This window comes from Aethalodelphis obliquidens, unplaced genomic scaffold, assembly GCF_003676395.1.
Source record: "Aethalodelphis obliquidens isolate GAN/ISIS:26980383/991018 unplaced genomic scaffold, ASM367639v1 scaffold17, whole genome shotgun sequence".
NCBI classification, from domain to species: domain Eukaryota; kingdom Metazoa; phylum Chordata; class Mammalia; order Artiodactyla; family Delphinidae; genus Aethalodelphis; species Aethalodelphis obliquidens.
Window position 1 is genome coordinate 13,410,061 of NW_020837961.1, and position 13,337 is coordinate 13,423,397.

The 13,337-nt window shown below is 41.1% G+C and overlaps 1 protein-coding gene across 1 annotated transcript in view; it reads right to left on the bottom strand.

Moving 5' to 3' along the window:
* Nucleotides 1–13,337, bottom strand: part of LOC113625966 (netrin receptor UNC5C) — a 358,340-nt gene that overhangs the window by 23,003 nt on the left and 322,000 nt on the right. The window contains exons 5-6 of the mRNA XM_027116940.1: nucleotides 7,181–7,361; nucleotides 2,034–2,201 (exon numbers count right to left, since the gene is read on the bottom strand). Of these exons, the coding sequence (XP_026972741.1) occupies nucleotides 2,034–2,201; nucleotides 7,181–7,361 (349 nt within the window). The remainder of the gene's footprint in view (nucleotides 1–2,033; nucleotides 2,202–7,180; nucleotides 7,362–13,337) is intronic.

The window sequence follows — 13,337 nt, forward strand, 5'->3', positions numbered from 1 at the left end:
ATTCACATTCCTGAATTCCTGTGATTCAGTCATTTAGAATAGATTCACTTTCTTCTTAATTTTTGTGCTTGACTTGTTAGTAAACTTCAGTGATAAAGAGCTAAGATATCTCTATTTTAAAAACACATAACTTAAATACTCTAGTACATTCTTTAAAGGTTCTTACATAAATAAGAGGAAAATATTAAAATAAGAGTTAAATTTTTAAAAATTTCCCTGAAATACATAAATAATCATCTAGGAGTCAATGTAAGACAATCGCAAACATCATTTATTGAACATGCAATGTACACGTGTTATACCTACATATTGACAGAAATTAGATCAATTTTAATAATCTACATAGTTTGGGAAATCTGTGTGATTTCATATTGAAATTATTGTGTAACTATATGTATTATGCATAATATGTATAGAGATATAAATATGCCCACATGAAAAAATGATGAAAGTATTAATATTTCAATTGTACAGTTAGCTATATAAGCAACTCCCAGCCATCTGAAGAAAAGACATTTGCTTTGACCTAGACCATCCCAAAGTACACACACAAACACACATTTCTAGTTCCACTAAATGCTCAGTGCATTTCTAATTATGGGAGTCAGTATGCAGACAAAATATAGGAGTGTACAAGAGAAAATACTGAAATACTTAGCCTAGCTAAGTGTCAAAGTTTGTTCCATAAATAAAAGCTCTCAAAGGGTTCAGTGTGGGATACTGTTTTGATATTCGGAAATGAAAACAGGAATATAAAATTTATATTATGGTTTTCTCTCCAGTTCACTTCTCCAACCCATCTCTGAGAAAGTTCTACTAAAAGGATGAACCTGACATAAGTTAGGCATAATAAAGGGAAGTAAGTAGTCTTTGTATCTAAATAATGAAAGTGACAATATAATAGCTACCCCAATGGGATACAATAAATTTATGGGTTATTTCAAAATAATTTGAGCTTAATTTTTTTAATATATTTTATAATTGGATATTTTAGTGGGTTTTGGTTTTGGCAAATATTAACTTCAATTTCCCACAGGATGAGACCTTGGGACAACATGAGATAGCACAGGAAGATGTTCAGAGGCAAAGGGATGCAATCTTGCTGTAGGTACCATTGCAAATAACTCAAAAATAGGTGACCAACATGTACAGATAATAGATGACTGCACTGTATTTTCAAAATCCATTAGCTCATGTGTCAGAAAGCTTAGACTTCCTTTTAATTCATTCCAGATGTTTTATTTGCCTTTGCCCAGAAACTGACACCAAATATCAAGTACTTCACCTAAAACATTTTCTAAATTTCAGTTCCAATTAATTTCCATGGCTTTCTGGAGATCAAGGTTGTTATCCTAAACGTGTGGCTTTCAATGCTGCTCAAATGCCTTGAATTACAGATCCTGCAATCTTGGTTCCAACAGTTTTGTTGAGTAATAGAGAGGGATTATGTTTATGTGTGTTTAATCTCTTGTTTTATACTATTTTGTATGTTAGGGTAATAAAGTTAAGTACTCTTTTGGGGGAAAAGACCTGAGGTCCCAGCAATGTAAGCACTGAATGAGATGATGGATTTAAATAATGTTTACCACACACTCCTGCGAAGAATAAGGCTTTGTGGGACTTCCCTGGTGGCGCAGTGGTTAAGAATCCACCTGCCAGGGCAGGGGACACAGGTTCGAGCCCTGGTCCGGGAAGATCCCACATGCTGCGGAGCAACTAAGCCTGTGCACCACAACTACTGAGCCTGGGCTCTAGAGCCTGTGAGCCACAACTACTGAGCCCGTGTGCTGCAACTACTGAAGTCCGCATGCCTAGAACCTGTGCTCTGCAACAAGAGAAGCCACCGCAATGAGAAGCCTGTGCACCGCAAGGAAGAGTAGCCCCCGCTCACTGCAACTAGAAAAAGCCCGTGAGCAGCAATGAAGACCCAACACAGCCAAAAAAAAAAAAAAAGACTAAAGATTTGTATATATACCCTAAAACATTTCTAGAATGGGAGGAGACATTTGGAAGGAGAGCGCTGGGTTGCTTACCTGGGCATAACGTGGTGCAGGCTATTTTCTGCACACTCTGCCCTTCACAGAAGGCACCACCATTGAGTGGGGCTGGGTTGGTGCAGGTCCTTGTGCGCTTCTGATACCCTCGTCCACAGCGGCTATTACACACAGACCACTCTGTCCAGGTAGACCAGCCACCATTTACTGGAAAGAGATAAAAAATAAAATGTGAATTAAACATATGTGCATACACACAGAGACACACAAACCACACACAACACATAAAAGTTGTATCCCAAGTGACCATAAAAAAATCAAAAACTTCAAAGCTATAAGAGACCCTGGATATCATTTCACACGTATACCCAATGGAATATTACTCAGGCATAAAAAGAAATGAAATTGAGTTATTTGTAGTGAGGTGGATGGACCTAGAGTCTGTCATACAGAGTGAAGTAAGTCAGCAAGAGAAAAACAAATACCATATGCTAACACATATATATGGAATCTGAAAAAGAAAAAAAAAAGGTTCTGAAGAACCTAGGGGCAGGACAGGAATAAAGATGCAGACATAGAGAATGGACTTGAGGACACGGGGAGGGGGAAGGGTAAGCTGGGACGAAGTGAGAGAGTGGCATGGACATATATACACTACCAAATGTAAAATAGATAGCTAGTGGGAAGCAGCCACATAGCACAGGGAGATCAGCTCAGTGCTTTGTGACCACCTAGAGGGGTGGGATAGGGAGGGTGGGAGGGAGACGCAAGACGGAGGAGATACGGGGATATAGGTATATGTATAGCTGGTTCACTTTGTTATAAAGCAGAAACTAACACATCATTGTAAAGCAATTATATTCCAATAAAGATGTTAAAAAAATAAAATAAAATAAAATTGCAGAGCTGAAGAATCTAAGCACAGAGACAAATAAAATGAATTATCAACATCTATTTACCTATTCAGAAAATAGGACTGTGTTCTCCTCTCCTTAGCCAGTGTTGTTTTAAAAAAAATCCTCTTACCTAGTAAAGCTCCAAAAATTATTTTGGGCAACTTATCTCAAATAATTTATGTTTACATCCTTATACCAAGGCTGTGAGTGACTATGAAGCATGGGAACTGATAAAATCATTGAGCCTTTTCTTAATAACAGATGACTGATTATTTTTCTTTAGCATATGTAAACTTTATAACCTTTTAAGGACTTTTAGTTAGTTTCATTAATAAGTGAATCTAGTTTTTAAAGAAGTCTTGATAGCTGGATTTTTAACTAACTGAGTATCTATTTGAATGAATTAGCGATTAGTTGATGTAACTGAAATGGACACCTATTTTGTGTATAAAGGGTATTTACGGTGTTTGGTGGAGCTGTCAGTATAGGTGTGATGATAAAACCTACTCCCTCGGACTTCCCTGGTGGTGCAGTGGTTAAGAATCCGCCTGCCAATGCAGGGGACATGGGTTCGAGCCCTGGTCCAGGAAGATCCCACATGCCGCGGAGCAACTAAGCCCGTGCGCCGCAACTACAGAACCTGCGCTCTGGAGTCCGTGAGCCACAACTACTGAAGCTTGCATGCCTAGGGCCGGTGCTCTGCAACAAGAGAAGCCACAGCAATGAGAAGCCCGTGCACCGCAATGAAGAGTAGCCCGTGCACCGCAATGAAAATACTCTGCCATACTTTTGTATTTCAATATATGAGTCTGTGAAATCATTTTAATTAAGCAATTTCTAACAAAAATTATTTGCTGGTGGTTAAAACATGGCACAACTAGTATATGTATCTGCTTCCTGATGGTAAAGAATAGTGTTACTCAGATAACACAAACCTTACATGTGAACGTCATATGCCCATCATCTCCTTCTCTAGAAACTTATGCAATAGACAATAATCATGAATGTGTTATACATACAGACATAGACTATTTTTCACTGGAGAGTTATTTTTTATATAAAGATAAACTGAAATCAATTGTGATGTTCAATAATAGGAACATGGTAAACATGTATGTTCGTGAGATTGACTCCCAGGCAGCTATTGGAAATGACTCAGTATACATGCACCCTACGTTCGTAGCAGCCCTATTCACAATAGCCAAGACACGTCAACAACCTAAATGTCAATCGACAGGTGAATGGATAAAGAAGATGTACAGGGACTTCCCTTGTTGTCCAGTGGTAAAGAATCCTCCTTCCAATGCAGGGGACGTGGGTTCGATCCCTCGTGGGGGAATTAAGACCTCACACGCCGTGGGACAGATAAGCCTGTGTGCTACAACTACTGAGCTTGTGCACCTCAACGAGAGAGCCCACGTGCTGCAAACTACAGAGCGCACATGCTCTGGAGCCCGCACACAACTAGAGAGAGAAAAACCCACATGCCACAACTAGAGAGAGGCCTGCGCGCCGCAACAAAAGATCCCGCATGCCTCAAAAAAGATCCCGTATGCCGCACCTAAGACCCGATGCAGCCAAAAAATAAATAAAGGGGAAAAAAGGGCTAGCCATCACAGCCTTATTTAAAAAAAAAAACGTGGTATATATACACAATAGAATACTACTTAGCCATAAAAAAGGACAAAATAATGCCATGTGCAGCAACATGGATGTACCTAGAGATTATCATACTAAGTGAAGTGAGTCAGAAAGAGAAAGGTAAATACAATATTACTTACAGGTAGAATCTAAAACATGACACAAATGAACCTATCTATGAAACAGAAACAAAATAAGGGATATAGAGAAGAGACTTACGGTTGTCAAGGGGGAGGGGAGTGGGGGAAGGAGGGATTGGGAGTTTGGGATTAGCAGATGCAAACTATTATATAGAGAATGGATAAACAACAAGGTCCTACTGTATAGAACAGGGAACTATATTCAATATCCTGTGATAAACCATAACAGAAAAGAATGTGTGCATCTATATATATGTATGTATAACTGAGTCACTTTGCTGTACAGCAGTAATTAACACAACATTGTAATTTAATTATACTTCAATTAAAAAATAAATTTAAAAAAATGATGCTGTAGAAGTCTATTTAATAATACATGGATATTGCAACATTATGCTTTAAGTAAAAAAATATATTTAGAAGCCTTATTTTAAAATCCTATTTATGCTAAGAAAATTCCTGTAGTATACACATCAATCTTTTTTAAAGCTACCTCTGGATGACAAAATGACAGGATTATAGGTATTTTTTTCTTTGAACGTTTTTCTGTGTTTCCCAAATTTTCTATAATGTATATTTGCAAACTAAAAATGATGCTAAAAAAATTAAATATATACAACAGACTCTAAAATGAAATACTGGTTACATATATATGTTTTTCTGTGGACTATTAGTGAGTCCAACCTATGAGCCTTGGACAACTTATTTTACGAGGTCGTGAAAAGGACAAGCTGATGTTTGACAGGTAGAGTTGCATTTAGCATTCCAAAAAGCAATTTAATCCACTTAACTTCACAAAACTCAAAATGTCATAGAATTGTCAGTATAAACTGCTTACCAACACACTGGCAAGCCAATATCATAAACTTTTAGAGAAAAGACAGGTCTTGAAGATCCTAGGCTTATTCCCTCATTTTACAGAGAAGGAGATACGGGCTCCGAGCATTCTGTTTAAGTGACCAACTGAAGGTCAGTTGGTGATAGAACTAGGCCTAGAACATAAGAGTCCTGACCCCTAGTCCCATGCTGTTTTCTAAACTCAAAATGCTTTAGTTGGTTGTGTTTGATTCTTCCCTAAAGACAATGTTCAGCTTGTGCTTATGGATACTGAAAGCATGCCACACATAGGAAAAGAGATCTGCATGTATATTAAACATCTATGTAACACATCTATTTAGAGTCTGCCTTCATTAGTTATTTATGACTGATACAAGCTGTGATGTGCCCCACTTCTCTTTTCCATTTCCAATGCTGTTAATTAAGTCGTTCAGAGAGTTTAGAAAAAGACAAAGTGGGAAACGTTTCATTGTGACTTAAGGAAATTTAACTTCAGAGTATTCAGAGGATTTTAAAAAAATATTAGGCATCTGTCCTGTAATGAAAATGACGGTTTTAAAGCATCACTACATTCAGCCTTTCGAACACATCACAGTGGTTTCTGTTCTCATAACACCCTATAGCGTGAGGACACATCCAGCCAAATGGCACTACCTGCAGTAAGCGAGGGCCATGAGCCACATACTCGTGGCTGTCCTTCCTTCGTAGTCATTTAGACAAATCTCCTGGAGGGCCATTTAACACTGAAGCGGCCATGAAGAGCTTCCTTACATTCTAAGTGGTAGCCATGTCATTCCGGAGGTGGCAGAACCTCAAAATATTTCTCAGGGTCATTCAGTTTCCTCTGAGACAATAACTCATCAAGAATATGAAGACCTACTATGTATCTAACACTGTGAGAAATACATAAATTTACAGGGCTGTTCTCTTAGTCTACCAAGGAGCTTAAAAGCTTAGCTGGGGCAATGGAACTACGAGTGAAATGATGAGAAAACCACTGAGTGCCGAAGCAGACAGGCAGATAAAAGCATCACGTGCTGCAGCAAAACTGGGGGCAGAATCATTTAGTACTTCTGCAGAAATGATAGGCTTAGAGACGAGATAGATTAGAAAGGGCCAAAGAGTGGAAGAGCAGCTTTCTGAAGAAGTCATCATGTCGAAACCTGCTACAGGGTTAGGATTAGGGCTGCTTGGCAAAGGCAGCCCTTGTCTTCACTCTGGATGCCCCTGGTGGAGTGCAAAGCACGTTCTAGGGAGTTCAAGTTGCTCCGATGTGTTCGGAGAGCGTGTCAGCTCCAGTTTACCTGAGGTTTTGCAATCACTCTCCTGAGGCCCACAGACTGCCTGAAGCATCTTCATCTCGGAATTCCCTCTAGATCTCTGTAGTCCAGGCTATGGAGAGCGGGAGGGCCTAGGGAAGCAGGGAACCGTCCTGGTACTTAGGTAGATTTCCTTCATTCTCTTATAAACTGACTGACAAAGGACTAGGGATTTCTAAGTCTAGTTTTTCTATGAGTATCAGGAAGGCTGTTAAACCTCAATGTCCACATGAGACGCTGGAAGAGAGCCGCCATGGGGATTGAAAAGGGGCCTCTTCACCTGGTATTTTAAGATTAAAATGAGAAGCTGCAGTTTGACCTCAACTAGACTGAGACCCCAAAGGCCCACTCACCATAGACTATGACAGTTGCGGTCGTGCTTTTCCTCTTCGCGACAATGTTTTTGGCAACACAAGTATAGTTGGCAGTATCCGAGAGGCGGGCCTGCTTGATGATGAGGTTGTGATCAATAGTAATATAAAAATTCCGATCTTCGACAGGATCAATGACGTCTTCATTTTTCAACCATTCCACCTAAAGATGCACGAGAGAAACAGATAAACTCCCAGTATGGATCCCCTGATGGCTGTCTGTCCTAACTTTTGTTTTGCAGCGTGGATGACATTGTTCCACGCCACGGACTTCTGCAAAGTGGAGAAAGTAACCTTCTGAGGTCACATTAAGTATCACTCACCTGCCAAACATGCTGATTCTGTCTGTACTACATTATTCTCAAATGTCAATGACCCGACTGGGAAATACAGTGTTCAAATTGTTTTCACTTTGCCCTCCAGGCAGGAATCGGGAATGTGCATTGCCAAGTTCAGAACCCCATCAAAAATAATAGGCTAAGCATTTCAAACTGAACTCAAACCTTTTGCTATTTGATTTGTTTACTCCTGGCAACGTACCTGCTGCTTTTCAGCAGAGAATATAAGGACTATTAAAAAAGCTCAAAAGGCATCTTAGACATCGTGCAGCTCTAATAAAACATTTGGATGATTCATGTGTAACATGTGGATTAAATTCCCCTAAAAGTGCACTTACTTTAAAATATAGCAAACACATATTTAGAGACGTATCTAAGCCAAAATCTTGGGAGGAAAAAAAAAAGCTTTTCTACTAACTCTCAATATAATCTAAATAGCATGTAAGTCATAGTCAAATTTCTCTTTCTGTCTATCTCTAGCATCAAATCTTTGGCTTACGGTTCGCTTCTGGAGAACCTGACCTAAGACATGACTGTTCAAAACTACTGAACTATTTTTCCTGTGCCAATATCAGTTTAGCAACAGCAATGTTAGCCTTACAGAATGCAAGGAGGGCAATATCTGTATAAGATGTCCTTATGAAGGATAAACTATTACTTGTTCCATAAATTGCCTTTTTCCCCTATGCACAGGTTTTTCCATAAAGCAAAACAACATGGATATTTACCACACTTAAACTTTCCTTTTACATTAGTGTGGATACCCATACAAGTAACCTTTAGTGGTAGGGAGTCAATAGTATTGCCATTTTCAAAATCTTAAGGAGCTTCCCTTGCACCACAAGAGGTCTGGAAATTAATCGCTAAATCTGTCAGTGGGCTGGATGTTACACAGCTCTAAATTACATCTAACACAGGGACTCTAAAACAATGATTCCCCAATCCTTAGAAGAGAGGACAAAATTTAAAGGGAAAAATAAAATACAATCATCTTAAAATAAACATATGAGGATGTAGATAAGAGTAACTATTTGTAAAGACGTAAATTTTGAAATAGCTAAACAGTGTTGATATTTACACTAATGGAAGTGAGAAAGCATGAAATCCATCTAAAATAGTGGAGTTTTAAAACATGCATTTTGTTTTCAATAAAGACAGCACATTCAGTCCTGTGCTTGGATATATTGGATGAGAGATGCACACTCACTTGACCTGGATTTTCTCAAACTTCGGCCCTACATGTGCGGTAATATGATCTTGCTACAAGTGCAAGAGGAAAGGGAGCAAGATTCAGACTATTAGAAAACTGCCTGATGATAATTGAAAGCTGACATTAATATCTTCTGAAGCTAATCTTTACACAGATTATCTTTGCTGTTCGAAAGAAAGCTTTCCACTTACAGAAAGTCCTGTGGCTCCCCTGATTTGTTCTTAGATCCCGTGTGTGTGGGGGGGGTGGGGGGCACACGCGTGGGCATGCGCAATTTTCTTTCAAGGACCCATACCTTCTACTTTGCTTTGAAGGATGGCCCTCAGGCTCCTAGATGTTTTGCTTCGAAGTACCTAGGGGTTCACAGCTCCCCCGTCCACCACTTTCTCCTTTGCTGTGACCTCACAGGTATGGAAACAAGCCCTGTGTCCAATCAGGTTGGAACCTGAGTTGTCGCTCTCCAGAGCTACCTCCTTGAGACATCTTCTAAATGTATACTTTCTGGGCTCCTTTTTTTCTCTCCTGCTTGCTCCACCCACTTACAGGACTCTCCTGGGAGCACTTCTATAACAAACCATTTGCATTCAAACCTCTGCCTCGTGGTTTACTTCTGGAGAACTTGATCTAAGTCAGGACTGTTCGAAACTATGGTTTCTTCTATGTACATAATAGTTAACAACAGTAATGCTATACTGATCGTAAATGACACAAAGAGATCCCAAGGGATACTGCAAACCACCTGTTTATTTGAAAAGTTTATTATGTGGAAGAAAAAAGGATTCTGCACTGCTGGCAAAACATTTAAAAAGACTTGTGTGATTACTGGGTATATATGATCTCTACTTTCTCATACATGATTCTGTTATTTTCCTCAGGTGTCTCTCATCAACATCGGAGCAGTGATTATGACCTGAGATACGAGGACCCCTAGAAATGCTGAGGCAGTAACCCTGAACCCTGTGAGGGACATGGCCCTCCTCCCCTAATTCTGGCTTTCACCCAGGGAAACTCTGCTTCGATTTATTCTCTACACTGGGCTTGCCTGTATGTCTTTGTTTGAAGAAACAATGACATCTACAGAGAGAAAAGAGCTGTAGGAATGAAGAAAGGACCCAAGGACTCGGGCTTTTAGCAAGATGCCCCCCTCCCAGTTCCCTATGCCCCAGAACTCCCAGTCTTGTCACCAAGTCCTGTTTTGAGACCTGCTCTCCAGGAGAAACTCAGGTCTGGACCACAGGTCATCACTCACCTCCTGCGCTAGAATCACCATCTTGCTCAGCACATCTCCATCACCCACCCTCCAAAACTTTTGAAACCCTTCCTCACTACCTTGGAACACGGCACCAACATCTTCCAAAATTTCAACCTCTGTTCAGATTGTTTTCTTCGCTTTTCTCTAACTAAATCCTAGCTCTTTCATGATGCTGCTGTTTCTTCTAGAGTCCTCTCAAGTGGGGATGTCTGATTTCCCACACCCAACGTACCACGAGGACTGGGGATTCAGTAAGTGTCCTCCTTGATCCGCATTGTCTGCTCTACCTTCGCATCCTTGCAGTAAAACGTGGCTGTGCAAAGCCATGTTGCATGGTGTAATCTTACATTCATGATGACAGAACTCAAGTGGGCCCTAAATTCTGCCAAAAGATGGTACGGTATTTCCAACGTCTGTTCACTGTCCCACACTCCTAGACAGCTATTTCACACCTTCTCCTCTCTGCCTAAACACTACCTCCCCTGCTATCCTCACTTTCGGCCAATGACCAAGATTTCCATGTCACGGAGAAAACTGACCATCACCAGACATCTCCCAAAGCTCCCACTACCCACCTACCACCCCTGTTCTGCACCCTCCCTCCTGTTACTAGGGCAGCTCTCTGCTCCTACATGCCACCTCTCACTTGTAGTCTGCATCCCAATCCTGTTCTCTTATTCAAGGGCAAGCCCCAGGGATTCTCCTCTCTTACATCATGAATTTCCCACTACACAGAATCATTTCCACCAGCATACAGACACGTGGTTACTTTACACAACTTAAAAGAAAATCCCTCCCCACTCATTTCTGCCTTTAGTCACCCCCACGTTCCTTTGCTCACCTTAAAAGACACCTTGGAATACTTGTTTGTACATTCTCTCCAGTTCCTGTCCTCTTCATCTCTACTGAGTCCACTCTAATTCACACTGACCTCCAATGTCAGAACTGCTGTCTTTCCGAGGTATCAGTTACTTTTACTTTGTTAGATGGACTGGTGAGGTTTTAGCACTTGACTTAACTTGACTCAGCAGCAGCATTTGACCCCATCGGTTTCTCCCTCCTCCTTGCCTGCTTTCTCCAGACAGGGCACTTTCTTAGTTTTTGTCCCATCTCCTCCCATTCCCCCACAGCTTCCTTGGGGTTTAGGTCTGTTCTTCCTGGGTAGCTCTGTCCTTGGACCTCTTCTTTTTTCTATTTCCCATCCATATGCACTTTCTTGGTGAGCTCATCCAGTCTCATGCGGATGACTCCTAAATTTATCTCCCGTCTAGACCCCGTCCTTGAACTTCAGACTCATTAATCCGACTGCCTCCTTGCAACTCCACTGGGTTGTCTGATAACGATCCCCCGAACTGCCCTCCAAAGCTGTCCCTCCCCCCACCTTACCCGTCTCGGTTAAGGCCTACTCCATCCTTCTAGTAACTTAGACAGAAACCTCAGGCTTGGCCTTGACTACTCTCTTCCTCTCCCCTTTGCTGATGTGATGTCAGAGCAGCATATCAGAATCTAACCACTTCCTGTCCCCTCAGCACCACTCCCTTCCCCGAGCAGATCACCATCATTTCTCTCCTGGATTACTGCAACAACTTTCTGTCTATATCTTTACTTTTCCCCTTGGTCCTAACATCTATTCTCAACACAGTGGAGTGATCCTTAAACCCTAAGTCAGATCATGCTATACCTCATCTCCAACCCTCCAGTGGCCCCCTATGTTGCTCAGTGTCAACCCCCAAATCCTTACAAGGACCCACAAGGTCCTGCATCACCAGGAACCCTGACCTCTCTGAGATCACCTAGTTTACTCTCGCCCTTTCTCTCGTCTTTTTAGATGCTGACTCCTTTGCTGGTTCTTACACACATCACGGGTGCTCTTGCCTTGGGGATGTTGAGTCTGCTGGTGCACCTGCCTGGAATAATCTTTCCCCCAATAAGTCTGCTCTCTTCTCTCCTTCAGGTCTTTACTCAGATGTCACCTTCTCAGTGAGTCACTTCCTAATCAACCTTTAAAACTGCAACATCTCCCTCTGAGTATGCTTGCAATCCCTCACTCTCTTTTATTTTCTTCATCTCATATAGTCTGTATGTCACTTGTTAGTTGTCTCCTCTACCAGAATGTAAGCTCCACAGATTTGGGTCTATTTTTTGATCACTGTTATAGTCCCGTGGCCTGGAATCGGCAGATAGTAGGTGCTTAATTAGTATTTGCTAAATGTAAGGACAAAACAACACACGTAGTAGGGTCAAGTCTGTTATACGTATTTTTAGATCTCCATAAAGTTGGTGCTTTAACTGTCAAATTTAATAATGAATATATACGGTGAGAGCAATTTTAAACATCCCTTCTAGCTAAGTTCTGCTGGAGATTAAGAACACACGTCTCCACTGCCTAAGGTCAAATCCTACAGAGCTGGCCTGGCCTCCAAGTGGACTCATTGGAGAAATCATGACATAGAAGAGGGCCCGTGGAATGATGCTAGGGGACCTCCAGTGTTTCACTGCCATTTATGAGTATGAGTCTGAAGTGTCCAGTGGCCAACATGTTTTAACTAAGGATTCTTTGAAAATGGAACTCTCTCTAGCCCACATTACACCTGTATGTCTGCTTCAGAATTTTAAAGTGTTTGAGTAATTATTGCGGAATTTCATCTAGTAAGCACAGAATCTAGGTGATCACAGTAAACCTGAGACTGTAACACAGCTTCCCAAGAACTTTCAATTTCAATAAACAAAGATGCACCTTGTTATTTCAATTCCATTCCGCAAACACTGAGTACGTACTATGTACTATGCACAGTACTATGTACTATGTGTCAAGTGTTGCGGGATAAAGGGAAAAAATCAGATAAGTGCTTCCCTTATGCTTATGTAGCATTCGCTACGTAAGAAGACAAACCTATAAACTAGCAATTACAATGTGACAGAGAAACAACAGACATGTGCAAGGATGGAAGCATATCGGGGTTCAAATTATGTGAGGAGAGGACATTTGAACCAGTTTCTCAGGGATGGAATTAAGCTTGTTGGGAAGGCAAAGGAAAGCGTGGGATGAAGGATGAAGAGGATATTTCAGGAAGAGGAAGCAGCAGGTGCTTCACACAGGCTTGAATCCTCGTGGGAAGTCTGAGCACTGGACAGTGGTCTTAGCTGCACAGCCAGGGCAAGCTGAACAAGGATGGAGAAGTTGCTTTCAGGAAATCACTGAGGGACTCCCATGCTGTGATCCACTGAGGGGTTTAAAGAGAAGAGGCATTACGATGCTTTGCTTTAAGAATGACTATTTTAGGGGGCAGTGTGGATTACTAGGGAGGCACAGTGGAAGCTGGAAAGCAGTTAAAAAGG